At 54.2% G+C, this 25,971-nt stretch overlaps 1 protein-coding gene across 5 annotated transcripts in view; it reads right to left on the bottom strand.

Moving 5' to 3' along the window:
- KIAA0232 (KIAA0232 ortholog) overlaps window positions 1-25,971 on the bottom strand; it is a 94,853-nt gene that overhangs the window by 4,548 nt on the left and 64,334 nt on the right. For 2 of the 5 annotated variants that reach the window (XM_040488461.1, XM_040488444.1), the window contains 6 exons: window positions 25,145-25,226; window positions 19,815-23,112; window positions 18,075-18,146; window positions 13,461-13,569; window positions 8,259-8,356; window positions 4,283-6,308 (listed from right to left, as the gene is read on the bottom strand). In XM_040488461.1, coding sequence (XP_040344395.1) covers window positions 6,129-6,308; window positions 8,259-8,356; window positions 13,461-13,569; window positions 18,075-18,146; window positions 19,815-23,112; window positions 25,145-25,226 — 3,839 coding nt within the window. In that variant the 3' untranslated portion in view covers window positions 4,283-6,128. Of the gene's footprint in view, window positions 1-4,282; window positions 6,309-8,258; window positions 8,357-13,460; window positions 13,570-18,074; window positions 18,147-19,814; window positions 23,113-25,144; window positions 25,227-25,971 lie in introns of those variants that run through there. The other 3 variants (XM_040488451.1, XM_040488481.1, XM_040488471.1) reach the window with 3 other exon arrangements.

Below are 25,971 nucleotides of genomic sequence, written 5' to 3'. Positions count from 1 at the left end.
CGGCCGGGAGGGGGCTGTCAGGTGCCTGCGGGCTCCCCAGGGTGGGGTATCGAGGGCTTGCAGGTGGGGGCTGGGGGGTAGCGACCAGATCAGGAGCGCAGGGCAGCGAGGAGCCAAGGGCCAGGTCTGCCACTGACAGTTGGGGGTCCCGCACGTCTCTGAGCATTTCCCCGGTCCGTGATCACTGGGCCGGAGCGAGGCCTGAGAGCGGAGGCGCGTCAGGTGGCCTAGCAGGGAGCCAGGGCACCAGGCTGCCCTTAATCGCTGGCTGGCAGCGTGCGTTTGCAGGAGGATGTGGTGGACACGGTTGACATTTGTGACCAGCAGGAGTTGGGGCCCCTGGCCTGTGAGAGGAGCTGGAGTCAAGCCCGGAAGGGGGTCAGGACTTGCCCGAGGCCCTCGATGACCCCCAGGGAGCCGTGGGGAGGAGCCTGGGATTTAGGGCACCCGGGCCAGGCCTCCTTCAATGCCCCTTCCTCTTCTGCAAAGGGAGAAGGCAGCAAAGGAAGAAGCCGTCCCCTGGCTGGGCCAGCGGCCTCAGGCTCCCCCACCAGGCCAGGCCCACGGTGGGTCAGGTTCCCACGGGGGGTCTCCCCTCTGCCTGGGGGTCTGAGGAGGGGCTGGGGCAGTGGAGGAGGGGCGGCCACAGGGGCAGGAAGGCAGGCCCCGGGCCCCAGACCCTGCGGCAGACTGCAAGCTCGGCACAGGACGGGCCTGAATGGCTGGGAAGGGCCCGGACGCCGGGGACGTGCTCTGGCTGAGGCAGTGGTCGGATCAGAGCAGGAGCCCGGGGGTCGGCGGGGGAAGTGGGGCTGACTGGCCCACGACACAGGGGTGTGTGGAGCCGGACAGAAGCCTGCGGAGATGGAACTCCCCGGACTGTGCCACGAAGTGGCCCCGCGTCTCAGCTGCAACCGCCCACGTGCCTGCCCCCTCACCCCAGACTCCGCTCTGACGGGCCCCCCAGCCCGGACACCACCCGGAGCAGGGGGGACAGTGGGACCTCACCCCTGAGGCCGGGGCTTTGCTCCCCCCGCCATCGATGCAGCAGGGGAAGGAAGGGGCCGCCTGGGGACGGGAGCTCCCTCCGAGAGGTACCGACGGGGGTGCGACAGCCTCCTGGGCGGCCGCTCCAGGACCGCACCTCGCAGACTGTGTCCTCGCTGCCCGGCTGTGCCAGTTCCTCTTTACAACCGACTCCACGGGATGCACGGTTACGGTCGCCACTTACACGCAGTTCGAATCTTGGCTCCACCTTTCAGCAGGTGCCAGACCTTAGCGAGTGCCTCGGTTTTGCCGCCTGTAAAACGGGGCAAATGCACCCACCTCGCGGGGTTAACAGGGCAGGACACCTGGAAGAAGGCCACAGGCAGGCGGACACTGTCCCGGTGTGAGGCGGTGGCATCCCCACCAGTCACCGCTCGTTCAGTCGGGTGGGGCGACCGCTCCTGAACGTGTCTCTCCCACACCAGTGACGCAAGGCCGGTGGCGGGAAGCTGGGGGCGGCAGCTCCCTTCCCGGCCTCTGTGCCCGCAACAGAGCCCGCCCGTGATGCCATCCACCCGCCGGCTGGGCCCTTCTTTCCGTTCCTGGACTGCTGGGCAGACACAGGCCACCGGGCGCTGCACGGCCACTTACCCACGTGCCCGGAGTCTGCCGGGGGTGGCGTCTGCGGTGACAGGAGCAGCAGCATCAGTCACAAGAGCAGCGGCTGAACGCCTGGCGTACTTTGAGAGAGGGCTTTACGCCCTGGGTGTGAGCAGCACTCGGCTGTGATGTCACAGTCCCGGGGACAGAGCCCAAGCTCCGGGTGGTCACGCGAGGAGCAGAGGCCCAGCCCGGCACCCCTACTCCCCGCTGGCAGGTGCGGGCACCCGGGAAGCAAGTACGCGGGCCACGGGGCACAGCTTCCGGGGACGATCCGCACACCTGCACAGGGGACCTCCCTGCTGCGCTAACATCCTCCAGTCCTGCCTCGGGCACTTCCGGGGAGCTCGCTCTCCGCACCACCTCCCCGCCCGAGTGGGCACTGCTGCTCTACCGGTGCGGGCTCAGATCACACCCCTGCAGTCATGATTAAGGTAGACAGATCCTGAGGGCGCCTGGGGGGGCTCAGTCGGTTAAGCGCCTGACTCCTGGTTTCGGCTCAGGTGGCGATCTCACGGTTTGGGAGTTTGAGTCCCGCGTCGGGCTTCACGCTGATGGTGCGGAGCCTGCTTGGGATTCTCTCTCTCCCTCTCTGCCCCTCCCCCTGCTCACTTTCCCTCTCAAAATAAATTTTAAAAACTTAAAAATAAATAAATAAAGAGGTAGATCCTGGAGGTCTCCTGAATCCCAGCAACCGGTCAGTCCGAAGCTAACACTGAGAGTGCTTACTAGGCCAGAGACCCTTTTGTAAGCATTTGACTTGCATCAGTTTACCCAATGTCACACAGCCAGCAGTTGGACCTAGGTTTCCACATTAAGAGGGCCCTTATCCAGGGGTCACTTCAGATATGGGGCACAGGGCGGGGGGGGGGCACGGGATAGGGGCTTTATAACAAAAGGAGTTGGGGCAGCCGTCCAACTAGCTGGTAAAAAATGAGGCTGAATCCTTAAGCCTCACTCCTGGTATAAAATACACACGCTTCAAGGATCAACTCTACAGGGGCGCCTGGCTGGGCCAGTCGGTAGAGCACACGACTCTTGATCTCCGTCCAGGTCGTGAGTTCAAGCCCCACCATGGGGCATGAAGCTTACTTAAGGGAAAAAAAAAAAAAAAATCGATTCTACATAAAGTATATGGGTTTTAGAAAAACACAGAAGCGTATTTTTATACTCTTTTAAAGGTGAAGAAAGCATTTAAACAACATGCCTACACATCCCAGAAACCATAAAAAAATGGATAAAACAAAATTTAAATGATTCTCCTCCACCCCAGATGAAAGACAATGCCAACCTGAAAAGGCACTGGCCTCAAATAACCCGAGCTGAGTGTCCGCTGACAGGTGGAGAGAAACAGGACGGACAAGGGGCGGGGGACGCTGTGACAGGCACAGGTGCTGCACAGGCTGGGGGTCTCCCTTCAGGAGTGAGCGTACAAGGGCACACGGGTTTGAAGGTGTCCGCAGAAGTGCTATGCAGGACACGGAATACACATAAAAGGAACGTTCTTAAATGTTGAGCAATGAGGAAAGTGTCGTATCTACAGACTGGAATAACGTGGCTATAAAAAGGGAAACAGGTCTACAACTCCTGCCACAAAAACATCTGAGTAAACACCTATTTCCCACGTCACGGGGAAGTGTAGTTCCACCTTGTGCTAGAAGCTTCTCTCCGTATGTCCAAATGTACATTCAGCCGTCGAGAAAAGTGTTTTTGCAGAAATGTTAGCAGCGACCATCTCACGGCGATGGAAGTAGAGTTTTCCCTTATACTTTTAAAAATACACCGATTTCTTTTTCTACGGTAAACACCGATGTTTATATGCACTCCCCGTCCCGCCCCCTCCCCCCGGAACAAAAAGACGAAGCTTTGTCTACAGCTACAGACAGAAACCCGTGTTCTGTGCAAGATTCAGGTAGTAGTTGGGGGGAGGGAGGAGGGATGGCCCCATTTCTCAGCAGACCACCCCCCTCCCTCTGCAGCAAAGCAGCAGGCCAACACTTTGAGCGAGGCCCGTAAGAGCTAAATCAGCTTCTTCTGAACGAGGTGAACCGGCCACTTCCCACCTCCCGCCGCACGGAGCTGAGACAGGCCGCGGCTCTTCAGAAAAGAGCCTTTGCTGTGATAAACGAAGGCAGCCAACCGTTTTTCAAATTTTTTATTTGGTGTTAACTCCACAAGAAAACAAAAAATCAGTTACTCTGGTGTACGTGAAATCAGAACAATACAACCACGGGGAAACAATCTCAGCCCAGGAATGGAAAACGGGTACTTCAGTGCTACGGGTACGCAATGCGCTTCATACCACAGTGCGTTTCAGCGTTTCGCCAACTTTTTAAAAAATGCTTTTTCTTTGTGATCATCCATTCACAAAACTAAAAACCACACTTTCAACTCTGCTGCTGAAAGCCTCCAGGCTTCAGCCACTTAGCTATGAAAACAAATAAATACATAATCTGTTAATCCCCCTGCCCACTTATAATCCAACCCCACTCCCCCCCCCCCCCCCCCCCCCCCCCCCCCCCCTCCCGTGGAAGATGCAGGGTCTTCCTACCGGTGCGAAGGGAAGTCGGCACCTTTGCCACCTGGAGCCCTGTCTTGATAAAAAGCAGCTGTCCAAAATCAACTGAGCTAAAGGTTGTGTCTGAAATATATTTATTTGGTCTCTGCTACATTAAGCAACGATTTCTAGAATGATCGTCACCGTGGTGATTTTAGGAATTTACAACTTCCAATTCTTTTTTGCCTTTGCTGTTAAATTGTATTTCAGTGCAGATGCTAATCACTTTTTAGGAAGCTCCAGAAGAAAGAAAAATACATAAAACCTTATAAAGTCTGTAAATAAATAACAGCAACGTAAACCTTACACACGCGCGCGCACACGCACACACACGCACACACACCCACTTTAAAGTGTCAAAAGATGTGCTGTATAAAAACAAACCCTGCCGTGTGGCGAGATCCGAGCCAACCGTCCATCAGGTCTCTCACAGCGAGGACGCACACAACCGGGACGACCCCAGAGCCTCGGGGTCGCTCGCCCGTGTCATCAACGACGAGAAGGGCAACACCACCCAGTGCTCGAAGCACATCAGGGATTCCTCGGCCACTTCGCCCCCAGCCGGTCACCGCACGCGTGTGCTGCCCGCCAAGGGCAGTGGTGACGCGGTCTCGTCTGTGTCACGCTTTTCTGCCATTCCTGACGATACAGACGTGCCAAACTGATGCTACAAATTAGGTTGTTTTGTTTTGTCTTTTTCGTAAGGAGTTAGTTTAAAAGGAAACACAATCTGGTTTTACAAACACCGCTCCTCCCAGCTTCACCTGCTGCCCGGCGGCATGAAAGCGCGAGGAAGTGGCCATCATGAGTGGACGGGACTGGTGTGAGACGGACTGACCCCTGGGTCCCCACGAGAGCGGAAAGCGAGTCCCATGAAGCAATCGCACAGGTATGGGAGAAACTGTTACTCCCCCCGCCCCCAACCCACCACACAGAACTTGCCCAGAACATTCTCTCAAACACAAAATGAGATCTAAGCTCTACTAAAATCACAGCCACAACAGGAGCTAGCTGCAGCAGCCGAGGTTTCTTCGGGGTGACGAGGTGGCCTTTACTGCACGTCAGACGTTTATCATTTAGAGTTCTGGAGGCTTCGAGTCAATGGAGGTCACCAGCAAACCATAATCTGCAACTAAGATCCAAACCACAAACAACCCGGAAGGGGTGTTTTGGCATAAACGTAACTGCAACCTAAGAACGGGCTGGGGGTACGCTCTCTACCCCGCTGGGCCTCGTACGCCACCCGACACCCCAAAGCCTTGGCTCCTTCAGCTAGCAAGAAATCACACACCATAGTATCTCCCATGATACTTGAGGAGGAAAATCCTAAGATAGAAAACACAGTATCGTGTAAGTCTCTAAGAGCACACCCTTGCGGTTCCTACTTCAAAGGTACATGAGATCTGACTGAATGAAGACCGTGGATGAGTCACTCATGCTTCCCTCCTGCCTTCAGGAAGGCACCGATCCATTGCAGGGGTAGGTGTCTATGTCCCAGTTCTTAGAGAACAAAGCCTAAAGGTCCCAAAGCTCAAGTCTCTGGAGAGCGGAAGTGGTTGCGGACACCGCGGTGCTAGGGTAACAGTGACCAGGCTGCAGCCAGCAGGACAGTAGCTGCAGTCAAGATGCGGAACGCAGGGCTACTCCTAGACAAGCACATGCACACCCATTCTGGATTTGACAACACAATCTAGTCTATTTCAAATAGCCAAGAATTTAACAGCTTGGAGGAAAAAAAAAAAAAAGTTCAACAGGATAGCTGTCCTCAACTCTGAAATAAGCAAGAAGAGAAAGATAATTACTGATCTGAATCAGTTAATTGAAGAAGAACCCTAAGTTGTTGTTTTAGATTAACAGGCCTCACAAAAGGGTAATTTGCCATCACAGATCGTTTTCAAGAATTAATTTGCACTACGCTGCAGGTTTAGAGATGAGTTCGAGAAAAGAGCTCCTCTTCGCCAGGGTCCGCCCACTCGCCCCCACCGTCCGAGCTGGAGCCTTCCGAGCCAGAGCTGGCGCTGGAGGAGATCTTTCTGTGGAAGCCGTTGGGTTTTGCTCCGGCATTTCTCTCTCCTGCACACCTTGCTTCATAAACAGAAGACACCTGGGATGAAAGGAACAGTTTCAACAGATCAGAAGCCAGGTTTTTTTTCACAAGGGCTACGCGAAATACTCTTGACACAGAGATCATGGTTTTCTCGGGGAGAGTTACACACCAGGGAGTTTCGCTGCTTCAAAGCAAAAACCACCTCTCCTTCCTGATCTGTAAGGCGTCCAGAACCCTAACTCGGTATGTCCGGTCCCTGGGACAAAACGTTCTGTATGTCAGGGCTGCCCAGAAACAGCAGTCTGAGTGCCGACCACGGGGGGGGACGAGGCTGGGCGCGGGGACCCCCGCCCTGCCGTGTCTCCCTGCCACGTGGGGAGAGCCCCCAGCAAGCAGACCAACCAACGTAACCACACGCTGCGGTACAAACCAGGCGACGTGGCCAACGGGGAAGGGGAGAAAGGACACACACAGACACTCCAGACAGGTGGGCAGGGAAAGAGCTCTTCCAAAGAGTCCTCAGCTGAAGGTGGAAAAGTGAGCCCCGTAGGAGTAAGAGCGAGAGGCTGTCCGGGAGCCTGGCCTCAGACACGGAGTCCTACAAACCCCCTGTCGTGTGGGACAGTCCCCCCACCCCCCCCACACACCAGGTGGTCAGCACCTCTGTCCCCCAGGACACTAAATGCAAATGGCAGCCCTTCCCTAGTCACAGGAACGACCAGTGCCCACCCCCAACTCAGACAGAGTGATCAGCAACAGCACCCTCCCTCCACAGCAACTAGCGATGGTCCCCGACCCCTGAGGCGACTACCAAGGCCTCCGTCCCGGGCCCCACAGTAGCCGGCAACGTGCCACCCCCGGCCACCCCCCACCGGCCGCTTCCCCCCACTCCCCTCCCCCCCCCAGGTCACCTTAATTAGCAACGTCCCCACCCCCATAGCAACCAGCTCGCCCCGTCACGGCAACCAGCGGCACCCCCTCCCCCCGGCCACGGGAACTAGCAGCCCCCCGGTCATACTTATGACACCCCCATTTCCAGTTGGGCAGCGCCACGCCTGGTTGGGCCCCTGAGGCGGAAGCAGAAAGACAGCTGCGCGGAAGGAGGGAGAAGGGAGGGTGCGAGGCCAGAGGCACGCGAGGGCAGAGCGCAGTGACAAGAGGCCACCGTGGTTAGGAGCGTGAGTCGCAGAGTCCCAGCAGAGGCTACGGCTCAGGTCTGCACTTGCGGCCAGGCACGCGGTCCCCAGTCTGTGCGGAACAGCACAGTGGCGGCACCGGTCGGGCATCGCGAGGGCCAGCGAGGGGACACCCGACCCAGACGGGGCACGGGTGACGAGGCGGAAAGAGGTGCAACAGCTGACGGGTGGGGCAGGACGGCGTGTGCAGGTGACAGAGGCCGGACAGTGGCGGCTGAGCTTGGGTGCGGCAGGGCGCCATTCGCTGAGGTGGGACAGACTGGTGGGGGGAGGCCCATAGGCCTGTGGGTGATTTGGGGGAAAGTCCTCGCAGGACCTGAGCTGACAGGGAGAAGACAGACACGTTTCCTTCGGTTCATCGGCCTGCCTGCCGGGAGCTCGTAGAAACCCGACGCGGCCCGGTGCCGGGGCTGAGACCAGAGCGCTGCACTGGGCGTGTGGAGGGGACAGGAAGGTGGAGTCCGGCCACGGAGCCCAGCTCGAGGGCTCTGTGGTGGTGCCCACCCAAGGGCTCGTTGGGGTGGGCAGAAATGCCCGGGGCGGCGCTGGGAAGGACAGGCTGGGGGAGCGAAGGAGGGGCTGTGGGAAGCCTTGGAGGTAAAAGCAGATGAGGAGGGAGGCGATGCAGACGTGGGCTGCGGGCCACGGGGAGGAGGAAGGTCAGACCCACAGAGCTGGCTGACCCGGGACGGTGGGCGGGCGGGCGGGAGCTCCCAGGGCTCTCAGGCTGCAGCCTGAGTGGCAGAGAGGGGGGTGGGGGGGGGGGTGTGTGTGGCCGTTAGTAAGTTAGTAAGGAGGACAGTCCACTTACCCTATTAAAATCTAATGGACGCTCTTCGTTACTGGGCATGTCTTTACCATCTGGACACTCTTCTATACCATTCTCTCCCTTGGCATTTGTATAACATTCTTAATCATTTTGAATGGAGAAGGGAAAAGAGGGGGGGGGGAAATTTCATTAAGACATGGTTATGAAACATACATTCCTGTGTCATTTTTTGCTGACAAGTCAGATCAGTTAGGTCTACCAGCCCTTCGGCGAGTTGGACTAGTCACTAAGAGCAGACACGGTCACCACTGGCCAGCCAGGTGTGCACGAGCAAACTGCTACGCCCATTTAAAGATTCCGATAAACCGTTTATCGAGTTTTTGAAAAACAGGCTGGCATAACACACACGCCTGTCATCCCACCGTGAGACACCCGTTCAGCACATACTTGCACCTGTAATGTGACAGGCCCTGGGAACACAGGACGAAGACCAACAAGGCCAAGCTCTCAAGAGCGTATGGAGCGGGAAGGGAGACCGACGATATACCGTGCGTGGTCACATGACAAACAAGCAGACAGGAGGAAGTGACGAGAGAGAGCGGCAGCCTTGTTTGCTCCCCCCAAGTCCACACCACGCTGAAGGACGCCGTTACGGTATCTGGACAACAGGGAAGGGAAAAGCGGCTAGTGGTTTGGGTAGGTACGTGGCCCCCAGAAGGGGATGGATCTGGAGGCTACGATTAGAAGGCATCAGCAATCGTCGAGCGCAAAGCTTCTCAACGCTGGAGCTTGAAGCAGAGTCTGCCCAGGCCCCACGTGAAACCCCGACTGAGCCGCGCCCTGGGCCAGGGTCCAGGCAGCAGCTGCGACAAGCCCCCCGGGTGGTTCTGACGCCCTCCTGTCTTTGTCTAGACCAGCCCCCGCACCCCTGCACAGACACAGTGCCGGCCTGACACAGACCCTGGCTTTGAATCCCTGTGTCCAAGTCCCCTCATGCCCCCACCCGAGCATCCGTTTCGCGCCGCCTGCAGTCCAGCTACGGGGCGTTCAAAGGCATGGCGCGCTCCCCGTGCGTGAGACCAGGGACGACAGGGTCAGCGCTCCAGGACTGCTGTGCCCAAGGGACGGCCTTTCACCGAGGCCGCACCAGCCGCACCATGCTCCCCATGACCTCTAGCTCTCTCTGCTGTCTCAGGACCTCGAAGTTACCAGCTCGGGCTCTGGGACTAGACGGACGTCACAGCAGATCCCCCGTTCTGCCACACACCTGTGATGTAACACGGCAGATCACTGTCCCTCTTTTGAGCCCCAGCTCCCGCATCTCTGACACGGGGTCCCCCCTCACCCTCACGCAGTCCTGTGCGAGGTAAAGAGACGACGCGTGTGCAGCCCCAAATGTGGCACCGGCACTCAGTGACACCTTCTACCGCTGCTATGAACCCAGACCCGGGCTTATTCATCCCTTCTGGGCAGTCACCGGACCAAGTTCTCGCAGTCCCCACGCTCCACCCAGTTCGTTACCACGTGAACCAGGTGAGCGAGTGTATCAGGGAAGGTGACTAGTTCCTGGACTAGAAGACGTGCCCAGACAGCTGCATCCAACCCCGCCACGATCCTTCCTGTCCTGCTTTAGGAATTCTGTACGTCCAAAAGGAGTCTGTGCTGAGCGCGGACGACGTTCCTCACAATCCTCACGTGGACGGTCCCCACGTTCTAGGCTAGGACCACGCACCAGTCCCACGCCACGCGCGCCACTCCTTGTAAGTATCCCCTCGGGGAGGCACGATCTACAGCCTCCTTTTACAAACGATGGAGACACAGAAGGCCTGGTCACGGCCCAAAGGTCTGGCAATGGAAGCACTGGAGTCCTGCTCCGTTTTGTCTCCCGAGCCTGTTTTATCTCCACGGAGTCCCCGCACGGCCTTCTCTGTTAAGACTAAATAATACCCACACTTACAATGAGCCTTCCAAACATCTCAACTCCAGTGCGGGAGAGCTCTAGAGACCCCCATCCGGGAAGATCTGTCAGGACAGAGTGTGCAGGGCCCTGGTGCTCCGGCTCCTTGCTTCTGGCCGACCCCGTCCCCCACCGCACTCTCACACGGTTCCCCCTTGGCCGGGCCCCCCAGGCTATGCCGAATGCATCCAGCTCCCGCACCAGCCAGGGCTTCTCACGGGGCACCTCTCCCTGCAGGTAGCCCCAACTGTCACACAGCTCGTGTCCCTGCCCTCTCCGGTCTCTGCACAGACATCCCCGCAATCAGGAGAGCAGGAAGGAGGGCCGTCTGCCTCTGCGTTCCCAGTGCCCGGCACGAGGGCGCGTAAGACATGCTTGCCGCGTGGTCGCGCGTGTGAACGCACGGCAAGGCCGGCAGGAGGCAGGGTGCGGGGCGTGGGCCTCCAGGCCAGACGGGCGCCCCCGCCGCAGGGCACCTGGTGCTGCCCTACTGTCAAAGGGCACGGCCCACGCTCCTTCCCATCGAGGCCGAAAACTTCCAGGTCAGCCCCTTAGAGCAGCACACGCTCATTATCAATCATCAGCCACGCTGGAAGCTTCAGGGGCAGAGGGGAAGGCGGAGGCTGCCTGGTTTCCTGGCTGACCCGCCCCTGAGACCGCACGCCCCCGCCCCCACCCCCACCCCCACAGGCCGACAGAAGGCGGCTGTGGCGCCACCATCAGCACAAGGCAACTGTGCAGGGATTTAATGCAGTTGTGAGTGGAAGGTCGTTCAAAAAGCCTGGTGAACGTTACTCATCCACTGAGAATTTCTGTATTTGCCACCTCACAATTAAAAAAGCATCACGCACTGACCATCGCTTACGGCACCTACCTGGGACTGTACTGGTCACCAAGGACCCACAGCTGAGAGTCGGGACAGACTCCTTACCAACACATGAAACTAGACTAAGGCTGTGCAGACGGCCCTTGACACACTAACAAAAGCACGAACTCGGTGTCTGAAAAATCACCCTAACCTCCCAGAGGGATTGGTCTTCCTAGACCCCTGGCCCTGCCTGCTGCCACATCCCTCTCTCCCTCTGGCACTTTCTGGGTGGTCCTCTCACTGCCCTACTCTGGGCACTCAGCCTCCCTTGCCTGTATTCCTGTTAACTCATCTCTGACTTAACACTCACCCGGTGCAGCACGATGGACATACGCCAAGGCCAGATTTGTGCTCCCATCACCCCGGCGCCCCCCTGGGCACCAAGTACAGACAGCTACTACAGAGAACGAAGCTTCTGGACCACAGGAAGACAGCCTGGACGCAAGCCTGAGCTCGATGGCTAATATGCATGATTCGGACAAAGTACCAAACCTGAATCTTAGAGCTTCCTCATCTGAAAACTTCGGCTGACATCTCACAAGGCTATTGTGGGGCCTACGTATAAGAAAAGATTGAGAGCACCTGGTAAATGATACAAGGGGACCTAGATATTAGCTAATGCTAAGGCAACAGGCCTTTAATAAATGCGGTTAGGTAAACAAAGATGCTAAAACTGAGGCCCTCGCCCTACACTTTGGGACCCAGCGAGCCTCTGGGAAGGAGGAAGGCGAGTTTTGGGGGAGGCGATTTGAGGCTCACAGAATAGAGAGAAGCAACCACCCCACCTCCCGCCCGGGCGGAGAGGCCGAGCTGCAAAGGGAGGCCAGCGCAGGCGTTCTCAGCGCCGGAGCGCGCGAGGCCTGGTGGCCAGTGAGGGGTGTCACTGGCTCCACGTTCGTTACAAAACAACTGGAGACGTGACAGACCTGCAGACGTATAAATGCTAACAGACGGTTTACGTGCTCCTTCCAGCTCTAACAGGGGAGACCAGACGCTGCAGCCGACAGGAGCCCCCGAGACAGGAGCCCAGAGTCTGCCTCGCCCACCCCCTGGAGCGAGCCCACGGCCTTCACAGTCCTCACCTCGCCCCGGACTTCAGGTCAGGACTTTCTATAGCTTCTGGGCATGCTCACCCGAGAAGCCCACAGACCAAATGTGCTGTTGCCCCATGTCCCCCACTGCCAGCCCCCTCCAGCCCCACCCCGCTGCTCAGCCCTCACAGACTCACTTCACCGAGCCCCGGCCTCCTCTCCGAAACCTCTCCTCGCCACTCCCCCATCTACTCCCCCAGCAACGCCTGAGGCCAGGCACTGACCCTGTCACTCGCAGACCCCTGCAGGAGCCTAGAGCCCCAGTCGGTACCTTCGGCTTTTCAACTGCTCCTCAATTCCCTCTCCGCTCTGCTGATAGAATTGTTTTATTTATTTTTTTAATATTTTTTTTCAACGTTTATTTATTTTTTGGGACAGAGAGAGACAGAGCATGAACGGGGGAGGGGGCAGAGAGAGAGGGAGACACAGAATCGGAAACAGGCTCCAGGCTCCGAGCCATCAGCCCAGAGCCCGACGCGGGGCTCGAACTCACGGACCGCGAGATCGTGACCTGGCTGAAGTCGGACGCTTAACCGACTGCGCCACCCAGGCGCCCCTCTGCTGATAGAATTGTTTTTAAACACACACCTGGGGGCACCTGGGTGACTCACTCGGTTAAGTGGCAGACTCTCGGTTTCGGCTCAGGCCATGATCTCACAGTTTCGTGAGTTCAAGCCGCGCATCGGGCTCCGTGCTGATGGTGCGGAGCCTGCTTGGGTCTCTCTTTCTCTGCGTCCCTCCCCCACTCTCTCAAAATTAATAAATCAAAAAAATTTTTTTTAAATAATAAAACACACCTCTGCCGAGATACCCTCCAATTCGCAATCTTTTAAACAACCTTCCCTTCCTGCAGGTTAAACCTGACCTAATTCGGCAGAGCTCCCAAACCTCCCGATGGGCTCCTTCCCTGTCTGCCTCTCCAGCCTCAGCTTACAACCCAGCTGGGCCCGATGGGTCCCTGTTCCCTCCACCTGCCAGAGATCCTCTTGCCCCAGCATAGGCGGTTCTCTTTCACGGGCTCTGCCCTTGCCCGGCTTCCCCATCTGGGCGTCTTCCTGAAGATCCCCCCATAGCTGATGATTTCTGCCCCACGATTCACTGGGATCCTGCCCGGATGCGGTCAAAGGTCGGTCCTGCTTTTAGGTATCCGAATGCCTTTCCCCACATCAGGCTAAGGGCAGGCTGTAGTTCTCACCTCTGTGTCTCCAGTGTCTCATAAATGCTGGCTACACGAAAGCCTCTTGGTAAATGTTTTCTGGACTGATACTCATAGTGGAAGAATTGCTTGTAACGAATTAGAAATCTGAACGAAAGAATCAATGACCTACCTTCACACTCTGACGCAGGAAAAAGAGGAGAGTACAAGGCTTTTTCCCACCAAGTCTGTTTTTCTTGACTTCTATTCATTCCTTGAACATCAGTGTTCAATACAGGAAACTGTTGAGGTTAAACGAACACAGAAAAAAGTTTACAAGCTTTCAGGATAAAAGAGAAAATTCAAGCATTATTAACTATGAACTATAAATCCAGGATTTTTAAATGATGACTATTTTTTTTTTGAAGTAGGCTTCATGTGTCTGACTTCAGCTCAGGTCATGATCTCGCGGTCCGTGAGTTCGAGCCCCGCGTCGGGCTCTGTGCTGACAGCTCAGAGCCCAGAGCCTGTTTCAGATTCTGTGTCTCCCTCTCTCTGACCCTCCCCCGTTCATGCTCTGTCTCTGTCTCTCTCTCTCTCAAAAATAAATAAATGTTAAAAAAAAAAAAAAAAATTCAAGTAGGCTTCATGCCCAGCACAGAGCACAATGTGGAGCCTGAACTCACAACCCTGAGATCGAGACCTGAGCTGAGATCAAGAGTTGGACGCTTAACCGACTTGAGCCACCCAGACACCCCAAACTAACATTTGTTTTTGTGTTTTTAATACTATTCTAGACAAGGTGAATTTATTTATTTTAAAGATTCTATTTTTAAGTAATCTCTACAACCATTGTGGGTCTTGAACCCAAGCGCCCCAACAAGGTGAATTTGAAAAGCCAAAGTGTTCGTAGCACATAAAAGAAGTTTTTCTTAAGAAGCATTTATATTGGAAGTAGAATGAAAATCTTTTTAGAGACACAACAAAAACTCTTACGAGGCAGAATATTCCCCATAAACATCCCCAGGTAAGGCAAATTTCTGTATTTTGGAAATGCAGAGAAGTAGCAGGGCGGTCCCAAGTCTCCACTGGTGTGCAGTGCTCTGGAGAAAAGGGAGGACCCTCTTCTTCACGCGCGCGGGCAGGAGGGAGTTGAAGACGATGCGGGACAGAAACGGTACAGGCAGTTACCAACCTAAATGTCTTTGTAACTAAAGCATCTGCTTTGCTGAGACCAGAGGACGGTGAAACCAAATCAAATAAAGGGCTGTGAATATTGCACGCGTCTTTACTGTTTTAGAGAATGTTTTGCTATTGTTATGTGTTCAAGGTTGAAACCTGAGCTATTTTAGCAACCAACGACCATCAATCCTGACAGGATTCTGTTACTCTCTTACAGATAAGTTGTTTTATGGGTCTAAGACTTTTTGATTCAATAATGGATTTTTTATTATTTACCTAACGGGAAACACCGCCAAGTCTCATTTTTCGCTTAACCTCGCGAAACACTCTTAAATGAGAAACTGAAGAACCCAGCGAGGCCAGCGAACCTTCACTAAGTTCTCCCCCAGCTTACTCCAACGCTAGCGGTCAGTACGACTACTTACTAGGCAGAACTCACAGGGGTAGCCTCACGCACATGAAGCCAGCAATAGCCAAGGTCTACAGCGTTCAAGATAATTAACTGTATCCAGCACATTAATTCACAGAACCCTAAGATCTTTCTGGAAGGGCCTTGCCTTCGCTCCAAGGCACACCTACTCTATGCCAGATGGCAGCTCTCAGTGCTACCTGGGAGCAACACAGTCGCCCTCACCCCCAGAGCACCACTGAAAGCAGACGGATTTGGAGGCAACAAGTTCCTACCTGCAAAAGAAAATGTCCCAGGCAGCGGTGGAGGGATCGGTGTTGACTCGCGCAAGGGCAGCTGTATGGCTCACCGTGAAACCCTGTCTCGAGACCGCGGGGGTGGGGGCCAGGTTAAGAAAGGGAGAAAGAACTCATCGCGGCCGGCGGGAGGCAGCTGGAGAGCAAGCCGGAGGGGCCGGCATGAATGGAGAGGAGGCTGGGCTAGACTGGAGCAGGACAGGCAGTGAGCTTCTTACGGGCAGGGCCCATGTCTCACGGATCTGTGCACCTCCGGGCACAAGGCACACTCAAAGCAGACACTCGATGCCTGCTGGCCTGAAGAAAAGGCGCCACCTGCATGAAGGTCCCTGATCATCTGGTGTGCCATCCTCTGCCTCCCCACGCCGCCCCCCCCTCAGGCTGAAACCACTGTTAAAGTCACCCCAGTTTCTGCTATGCTTTCAGGATGTTTTCTGCCTCCTCCCCTGAATGTCAATCAAAGGCACAGACTCCTTTGTGCCGTTCCATGCTACACCGAACACACATCCGATGAACCTGTACTATCTTACGACCTCTTTCCACTCTGCTATCTACAGCTTCTGGGTTGGTCAGCAAAGATGACCATGCTCTGCATAAGTAACGTCCACTGTATGCACGGATTCAACTTCTGGTTGGCGGAAAACGGACGAAGGGAAAGCAGGCGAGAACACAGCTGGGACGGGCTGGGCGCCTCTGCCATAGCTCCGCTCTGCCTCTCCCCCAGACGGCTTCTCATCTGCAAGCCTGTCTTCAAATCACACCTTGGCTGAGAGCCGGCCCCGAGCACCTACTTCTTGGCAAGTCCTCCAGGCACCCCGACGTGCCCTCTCCCTGGCGCAGGCACACCAGTGAACACTATAATCAGTCACATGCTGTCGGTGAATGTCACCAGCAAGGGCAGGGCTCCGTGCGTGTCCCCAGCACCCAGCCCGGCGCCTGGACAGAGCGGGCTCCCGAGAAATATTCAATGAATGAAGGAAACAGTGCAACAACAGAGAAGACACGTACTTGGGCCAAAAAGCCTGACCAGAAACGTTTCTGGCACCAGATGGGACACTCAAATTCCACTCTTTAAGAGTCAGAAGCTGGGTAGAGGCCCCACCCAGAACTCTCACTGAGCTCCTGGGCCTGGGAGAACAAAGGTGACTGGTGGTCCTGAGGCTACTCCGGGAAGAGTACTGTGGCCCCCCAGCCACAGTCAGCCCTCAGGTGTCCGGGTCACGAGAGGAAAGGAAAGCGAATGTAAACGGAGGGACGCGGAGGGACGCGGAGGGACGCGGAGTGTGCACAGAGAACGGGTTCCCCTTTACTGACGGCAAGTGGCAGTCAGCAGGAACCACTCGGGCTCCGTCCCGGACCCTGGGGTCAGTGGCACAGGTGGGCCGGGTGCCATGCCCCAAGGGCCAAGGACGCCCCCCCCCCCCCAACCCGTTCATCAGAGCCTCTGACCGCCAGGCGTCCTCTCCTGGCCGGACCACAAACTCCTGGAGACGGCTCGACCCTCTGCTGTTTCTCCGCGCTGCAAAGAGCACGGCACCAAGTTGGCGACCGAGTGAACAACAAGGAGAACATTTACGCCACAAACTTAGGCACAAACGGACACCCAAGGCACGCTCCGCTGCTCCTCACCTCCGTCCTGTACTTGAGAAGCCACGAACTAACTGCTGGCAGGTGCTCTACGCACGCGAGAAACTCCAAGCCTTTTCACCTTTGCTTGCGCTGTCCGTTCTGCCCCGAGCGCCCTGCTCCTTTCCCTGCTGCCCTGGGACACTCAGGGGTGTTCAGATAGCCTCTGGGACCCTCGCTGCCGGGAGGGCTCTGCTCTGGGCTCCCACGGCATCCTGTGCTCACCTCCGCCACACCACCTACCGTGTGACCTACAATTACATTCACCCCAATGCCCTAAAAGATAAGGAACCGGCTACGTAAATCACAGCACATCTGTCCACACACTGGAACCGAAAAGGAAAGGCGATTATGATAAAATGCCATTTCTGTGAAAAGAAAAAAAGAAAGAAAAAATCTATGCGAATGTGTATTTGCTTCTACGTGCCTAAATATCCTGGAAGGACGTACCAGAACACATGCTCATGGCTGCTGGGGAGGGACCTGTTCACTGTATGTATCCACCCTCCTGTACCTTCGGAGTTTGAGCCCTATGACTAAAGTGCCTATTTCAATTAAAATAATCCGCTTACAAACTGGTCTTCGTAACAAGACTGAATTCTTCAAGGGCAAGGATGATGTCCTGTTCACCCAGGACATCTACCTTAGCGATGAGCAGGTAACAGGTATTCAAAACATGTTTGCTGAAACTGACTGACCTGAACTTTTGAAAAGAATCCACGCTCCTGGGCACCAATGCTATTAGAATTTCTACATTTTAAGTTTTTTGTTTTATTTTGTCATTTCCAAGGAAACTCTGCACCCAACCCAAGGGGCTTGAACTCACCATCACCACCCTGAGATCAAAAGTCGATGCTCTGCCACTGAACAAGCCAGGTACCCCTAGAATTCCTACACGTTAGTCCACCTGCTCTGAAAAGGCGGCCTTTGAACAGTGACCTTTACAACGGGGCTCCCAGACTGCCCCCTCTCGGGAAAGGGGGGGGAAGACGACCCTCGTAGGGACTCCCCTAGACTGACCAGGCAGTGTGACGGTGGAAAGGTATACACTCTGCTCCAAGCCTGGCCCCGTGCTGTCCTGTCAGACCCTCTCCCAACCTCCCCATACCTCAGATCAATCTATGATGGGAGCTCTGACCCCACTCTACAGCCCAGCACCTCTGCCCAGGGGCCGGGCCGAGAGCCGCGGCTGCAGGGAGACCAGCAGACAACCCCGCAAGGCCCTCTGAGGACTTTACTAGAGGCCTTCCAAGACAACCCAGAATGCTGATAACACATAAATCCATCAACATACTAGAAAGCGAAGGAATATGGCAGTGGTATGATGTAGAATCTCGCTTCTTCCCTCTTTTTCTTTCTTCCCAATCTGGAACCAGGTGAAATACAAAGTACATAAAGGAAAATTCGAGGATAAAAAGAGGGGCAATAAACAGATAAAGGCTAACAACATTGTTGGTTTTCTTTCTTGGCAGCTCGGATTTCAACATTTCAATGCGATTCAGTTCACACCTACAGGTCTCTGGGCAAGCCAACCAGAGCAGTGACTCTCTGTGGGGCTTCCTCCCATCACGAGCACCCACGTCCCACCTAGGCACTGACCCCGCAAGGGAGGAAGGCAGAGTCTATATCCGTAAGGGGCTTATAACCTAACAAGAAAAAGTACATACATGACTCACGAAAAATGGGAAATGTGGGGCGCCTGGGTGGCTCAGTCGGTTAACTGTCCAACTCGGGGTCAGGTCACGATCTCGTGGCTCGGGAGTTCGAGCCCCGCGCTGGACTCCGTGCTGACAGCCCAGAGCCTGGAGCCTGCCTCCGATTCTGTCTTCTCTTGCTCTGCCCCTCCCCTGCTCACACTCTGTCTCTGTCTCTCTCTCAAAAATAAGCAAGCATTAAAAAAAAGAAACAAAAAAAAGGAAAATGCAATAGAAAAAGAGGCACAGGGTGCATGAGAAGTAAGAGAAGGGAGAAATTACTTCCGATGCTGGTGGGGGTGGAGAAAGAGAGGGAAGGAATCAGGGAGCGGGTCAAAAGGCGGTGGGGTCTGGAGAGCCTCTTGGTACAGGGGGGTACAGGTAGGATTTAGACACAGGAGAGGTGGATGGAGCGGGCACGGGGACAGATGCCAGGTAGGACGTCTAGTGGCTCTCTGGCCACTCGCGGCAGGACTTGTAAACACCTCCAACTATCTTTTTAATAAGCTGCTCCTGGAAAAAGGCCAGGCACGGCCAAATAACGGTTGGGGAACAGGCAGATCACTGTGCTTTGTTGTGAAACAGGTTATTACCTCAAGGGTGATTTCTAGCGCACTCAATTGAACCTCGAACCACTTCTCAGGAACAAAGGGGATCGTGACTCCCATTTCACAAAACGACTACTACTAATGAACCTCGTCTGACAGACTCAACACGCAATCCACACAGCCCGAGGAGTATGTTACTTGGTACAAAGCGAGGAACGTCATCGCGGTTCTGCGGAAGCCCTTCTGCCACATCTGGACCGTGGGCTAGTTTTCACGCGTACCACAATCCACGCGAGAGCACTCGACATAGACGTGGTTTATTTTACGTGTGACACTAAGTTTCAAACCGATCAGCCTCTCGGAGGCCCTCGGGCGGGCGGGCTCGCTCGCTCGCTACTTAAAGAAACCGTCCGCTTCGGCTTCCAAAGGGCAAAGGGCCTTCTGCGGAGTTCGGAGCCACTTCCCGATCCATCACCTTCCCAGTCTGGAACGCTTGAGGATGAGGTTCTGCCTGACGCACGGTACGTGCAGGTCAAGACAACACTCTAGAAGCTCCTATCCTGTGATTTAAAAATGTCTTTCCTCTGCAGAAGACGTCTCCCGTCTGGCTCAAATTTATAGACATCAAATCCACTTTAAGTCCTTCTGTAAAGTCATGAGAACGTAAGTTTTAAGACATCTAAGCTGATTTCCCAGTAACTGAACCCTATCCTTCGCCGCCCGATACGGCCGTTCTCACACTCAAGTCCAATGCACAGCTTTCATCACGTACCAACACACGCACACACCTACCTCTCCCAGCTGTCCCGAAGAAACCGGATTATCTTCATAAGCAGGAAACTGACAACCTGCTTTGCAACTGCAAAAATTATTAATCTCTTCCTCGCATGGCGCCATTATCTTACAATTTGCTTCTGAGCTTTCTAAAGCAATTTCCGGAGATTCATTCATGCTACACTCCAAACACCGATTCCGCTTCCCCGCCGGCAGAATCCCGGCTGATTCCTCCTGAGAATCCAGCGATGTCTGAGCGCTCTTTTCCATGCCAGACTTTTTTAACCTGGGGAGGAATTTTCCAGACTCGAGCTCCGATTTTCCATAGTAATGGCCTTCTTTCTCCGCGTCTTCTTCCAGCGGCTGGAGATCTGCCTGTGGATCTTCAAACGCATCGGCTTGAGAAGGAAGGGGAATATTTGCTTCCTCTTTCTCAGATTCAAATTCCGACTCACTTCCTCCTCCTGGGGACAGCTCGGACGCAGAAATGGGGCGGAAGTGAGTCCTCGGAGAGATCCGAATAGCCCTGTACTGCGTTCTGTCGACGCCACATATCCTGGGGTGAAAAACTTCGCCGTCCGAATCAGAGCACAGGATGGATTTCGGCTTAAAACTGGGGCTGAAAGAGGCGATCCCTTCGGGTTCGAATGAACACTCCACGTGAAGGACTTGTGAGAACGGATTGCTTAAGTCAAAGGAAGACAAGGAATATTCAAGCCCAGGATCCTCAACCTGCAAGTTGCCACAAGCTCCTAGTAAGTCTTCATGGAAGATAAAAGAAAATCCCTTATTTAATCCATTTTCCCCACTCCTCGGCGGATCGTTCTGCTCAAACGACACGAAGGGTTTCCACAACTGCCTGTGACCGGGAGCGAAACTGTTTCCCGGGGTCATGAAGACATCCGTACCTGCTATGGTCACCACGTCAGAGGCCGCGCACTGCAGCAGGCTTCCTTTCGTGGGAGCGGGCGGGACGACCGCCCACTCCCCGTCACTGCTGAAGGTCTTGAGTTCTCCGTAAACTCCTCCGAGAATGAAGGTGTTCTCTTTGTCCTGGGCCACGTCCCAAGGTTTCGAGGGTGTCGTGTAGTCGCCACCGTCCACCTTCGACAGCTCCCCGGACGCGAAAGCTCTCTTCTCCGGGCTCTCCTTCTGGCCCTCCCACAGACGGTACTCCGACCTCTGCACGGCCTTGCTGGGCTCCCGGAGGGTCTCCGCCTCGGCCTCGGCGTCCAGGCGGCAGCAGTAGTTGTTGACATCCGTCGGGAACAACTCCTCGTCCGTGCGCTCCACGTCCGCCGTAGCGACAGAACCCCCGTCTGCCATCTGTGTCCAAATGTCTTTAATGACCCCTGAGCTGTAACCGCCTCCACGTGGACCGCTCTCGCCACAGCCTCGCGCAGTTTCCAAGGTCTTGGGTTCCGTCTTTTGCTCCAGCTGAATACCGCAGACAGATTCTAGCTTCGATGTTTGTTTGAAGACTAAGGTGGGAATCTCTCCCAACGTTCTACTGTTTTGCTGGCAAGCTTCGTCTTGCAGGAAATCTAGAAGTTCTTCATCTACATAATTTGACGAGACTCTAGGAACCACATAGTTCATATCTTCTGCGTTAAACTGCGTGGACTCTTCAAACTGAATATTTAACGTCTCGTTGTCCGAACGCGTCTCTTCCGAATGGGACCATGGGCTACAAGTTCTCGTTGAGAGATTAGAACAGTGTTCGTTTTCTTCAAAGGCACTATTTTTGGTCCATATTAGCAATCTAGACTGTGTTTTCCCAAGCATATTAGCACTAGAATCTGTATTTTCATTCCCCAAGTTGAGTGTTTCAAAAGAAAACGGTAAAACAGAATTACTGCATTGCACTTCAAACACTGAAAAACAAGAGTTTATACCAGATCCTTCATTAATATCTGAAAAGAGCTCCTGATTGCCAGCAAGCAAATGTGGATTGAGCGCCGTGCTGTCCACGATCGGGGAGAGTCTGATTGGAGAATCCCCCCCAAAACTCTCCCCGTCGGCATCGCCCGAGCTGGATGAACAGCACTCCCAGAACTGAGCCAGATTGCCGAGGTCTTGCAGGAATAAGCCCTCGGCGCCCACGGAGCTGGTAGAATCTGTCCATATTGCACGTTCCCCTTGCAACTCCATTCCATCTAACACTATGCAACATTCTGCCTCAAAATCGGTTTTCTCTTGGCTTTTTTGTCGAATCATATTCAAAATCCGACTTTCTCCTTGCGTGGTTTCTGAGGCACCAGGATCCAACATGGATTGATCAATGTCCACTTCATAGAAGTGTGTTAATTCTGACAGATGAATACCATCCAGATATTTGTTGTCCTCCGGGAGAGGACAGAACGAGGTCCCAGTGAGGTCAACATCCTCATCGATGACCGCAGGCATTTCTACAAAATGACCATCAATGAAAGTACCTGCCGCGAGGTATGTTTTATGCATATTATTGTTGCTGATACAAAGACCGTGCACGGACTCTGACAACTCGTCCACCGCCTCCGACGGCAGGTCGCTGGCATCCGGTCTGTTTCGGTAGGTGGTCTCTAGTTTGCTTTTCCTGCTCAGAGGAACGAAATACTCGGCAATCGGCTCCGTGTACCACAGCGGCTCCTCCTTGTACTCCCTGTCGTTTCTGCTCTCCAGGGACAGGTCTCTTCCCTCGGCGCTCCCGGGGTCTCTCCTCCCCGGGTCCTTCAGGGGCCTCTTCCCGCGCCGGCACAGCGGCTTGACGGAGCCGCCGCCACCACCGCTGCCGCTGCTGCTGCTGCCGGCGGCGTGGACGGCCCGCTCGGCCTTGTCGCCGGGCTTCAGCGACAGCCTGCCCGGCCCGTTCCGCCCTTTCTTGTTCCGAACTTCTCGCGTCTTGTGTCGGACTTTCACGCACTTCACGGAGGCTTTTAGTTCTCCCCGAGGACCGCTCGAACTTGAGCCCGCTTCACTCGAGCCGGAGGACCACGAGCGAGGGCGAATCCGTCCCTCAGGTTTGTGTCGGACCTGCTTTTTGTACAGGGCGGGCTTCTCTTCCGTGGCGCCGTGCCCGAACCTGTCCTCCTTCTCGCTTCTGCTCTTGCTCTGGGCTCTCTCGTGCGCCGTGGTGCCCGCCTCGCGGCTTCTCTCCTTGCTCGCTTCGCCTTCACTGTTGCAGTCTTTGGGGGAGGACGTGTCTGTGCTGGCGGGGGGCGCCGTGGACGACGACGAAGAGCTGGAGTAAGAACAGACTTTAGACCTGTTCCACACGGTCATGATCTCCTGCAGGCAGACCGGCTTCTCGGACAGCGGTGGGAACGCTTCGTAGTACCTGAAACACAGAGGGAAGGCTTCAAGGCGGGCACTCAGACGTACGAGACACAGCAGGCGACATCGCCTCCCGTTTTAACAGCCACCACTGACGTCACCCACGAACCATGAACTTTAAAGCCAAAAACGAGCGACACAGAGAAACACGCCTTACGTTTAGTCCCGTGTCTTGAGCAACTTTATGTTCAGCACGGACACGAGCCCTCGAAGGATATTTAGAATATTGGGAAGAGGACGGTTTTCGTCCTTAAGGTCTTAACTGAGAAGTCACAAAGGACAAATACAATGCAGTGGCAAGCAAGTCATCTCTTGGTAAGAAATAGCTGCATCTGAGTCTCCGCTCACGTGACTTACTACGCTGGTGACTTGAAGCTCGTTATCTGCGGTCCGTCCCATCTGCATTCTCAGCCGTACAAGGGAGGCCACGGGACTTCTCTCCCGAGGCCCTTTGGAGCACGGGGAGGGGAGGAATTTGAAAGCCGGAGCGCACGAGCTCTGAAGCCACGCTCCCCGACTGGGAACCCTGACGCTGCCCTGACTAGCTGTGTGACCTCAGGCATGTGACAGAACGTCTCCGCGGCCTAGGAAACACACGTAATACTTTTAACTGCCTCACAGAGCTGTGAGGAGCAAAGGAATTAATGTACGAGAGGAGCGGGAATATTATGGGACTGTTGTCACCGTTACATTTTCTCAGGACCCATGCCCGGCATTAAGTCAGACACGGCACGGATGAGGAAGGGTACTCGGGTGTTCGGGCAAGAGGATGCTGGTGCGGCCCAGAACCATTAGGAAAAGCGGACCACAGCAGAGCCCTGACGTTCCAGAAACGTCGCAGTCTGGGGAGTACCACTTGTGAGGCACAGGAACCTGTGTGCACACGAAACCCGAGGAGGCCAGCGACTCCTGGAAATGCAGGGTAGGTAGAGCCACGGAGCCTGCTTCTACAGGGCCTGAAAACAAGGGAGACGACTTTCCAATCTGCCAAGAAGCCGGTAGTCCCGGCAAATCTCAGAACAAGACGGACTGCCAAAGCAAGAATCTAGAGTCGGGTTGCCTACCAAGGGCACCGTACTCTGGAGGCAACAGTCAAGGTCACATGTGAGGTGACAAAAGGCCATGTTTTCGAAGGGCCTATGTTTGATTCTCCTTTCCAGTCTCTACCAGAGCTGTCTAATGGGAATACATCGTGAACCTCACAGAGAATTTTCAACCTCCTAGGAGTCACATTAAAAGTGCAAGAAAACACAGGTGAAAGGGAATCCAATGAGGTAGTTTACTTAACCAAATATATCCACAACATCATCCTTGCAACATATAATTGATATTTGAAAATATTAATGTAATATTTTACATTCCTTTTTATACCAAATTTGGAATCTCGTGAGAGTTCTATATTTACAGCACATCTCAATTTGAAGTGGCCACATTTCAAGTGCTAAACAGCCACACGTGACTTACGGCGGCCACACTGGACAGCAAGCACCTGTCCACATCAACCAATAAAAGCTATTTTCACCTAAAGTTCTACAAGTTCGTAAGATTCAAATAAACTCTACAATAAGCAAGTTCTGCTTATAAAGCAGCTGATTTTACCGGCCATCTACAAACAAAGGACTCAGAGCACCTTCAGGAAACAAGCTTGACAAGGTCAATGACTCGCCCACACTTCTTTGTACGCAGCCGTGGAAGCCCGCTTTCCCTGCGTGCAGAACAAGGGCGAGCCCGCTTTCTCACAGCCGTCTCCGGGGACTGGTGTGACAGCACACTGGGTGCACAGTCAGTAACAACCGTGTTTCATTCGCTCACCCAGTTCCCAAATCCTGATTCAGTACGTATGACAAGGACAGGACCGTCTCATTCACCTCTGAATCCTCAGTGTCACGCACACAGTAAGTGCTCAACACATGTTTCCTGGATTATAAAATGGGAGACTGAATACAAGACAACGAACAAAACCGGTAAAGTACACAGCAGTTATTAGTCAGATTTTTAACCATGCACATTTTGTTAATGAATACAATCTTACATACATTTCCACTTGATCCTTTGCTGTAGGGGATAATTCTGCCTCTGGAGAGGGAGACCCCTCTAACTTTTTGTGAATCTTCTCTTCTGTTATGAAACAAAAATTCAGAAAGATTGGTCTTATATCCAGTTAACAAATGATTTTTTTTTTTTTTTTTAAGTTTCTCAAGGAACTTTAGTCGGAAATCATATAGGCTTAGTGGCTTGGAAAGAACTCTATACCCATTTGCCTTCTTGTTCAATAAAGATCTACTTCTTCACAGCACCCCAGGGAATTCTGATGGGGGGCTGAGGGGTGAGAGCTGTTCGCCTCGTCACTGACACAGGGCTCTAGAGGCACCTGACTGACAGACTGACGTCCCCTATTAATTACAGCAGAAGGAGAGAGACCATCTGTTTAATTCCAGAAATTATTTTCTCGCTAAATTCCCCACTCATGGACTTTGTACTGACTCCTCTCAACCGATACGAATCTGTTAAGAAAATCCATTACGATCAGCTCTCTTACAACATCTCTGAGCAAGGGCTGTGTTTCAACAAAACTGAAGCAGAGGGCTATACTCTCAGCTTAGCTCACGGTACCTACTGCCTTAGGTTAAAAACAAACAAACTGTGCCCTTAGAAGGAAGGCTCAAGGGTCACTGGGCAGCAAAATGGCCATGAAGAGGGCAAGAAAAACAAAGACCCTTAACTTTAACACATAGCTTTCACTCCAAGGGCTTGCAGAAAAGTTGGCCCAAGAAGCCGTGAGGATTCACGAGTCGAAAAGACTTTAACGAGCTTCAAAGACTGCCCTTCCAAAAAACCTCCAAGAGTCAAGGCAGAAATTCCT

The sequence above is a fragment of the Herpailurus yagouaroundi genome, unplaced genomic scaffold, assembly GCF_014898765.1.
Source record: "Herpailurus yagouaroundi ecotype Mexico unplaced genomic scaffold, PumYag 28, whole genome shotgun sequence".
Taxonomy (NCBI): domain Eukaryota; kingdom Metazoa; phylum Chordata; class Mammalia; order Carnivora; family Felidae; genus Herpailurus; species Herpailurus yagouaroundi.
Note: the sequence above shows the minus strand (reverse complement) of the source record. Positions and strands in the feature narration are given on the sequence as shown.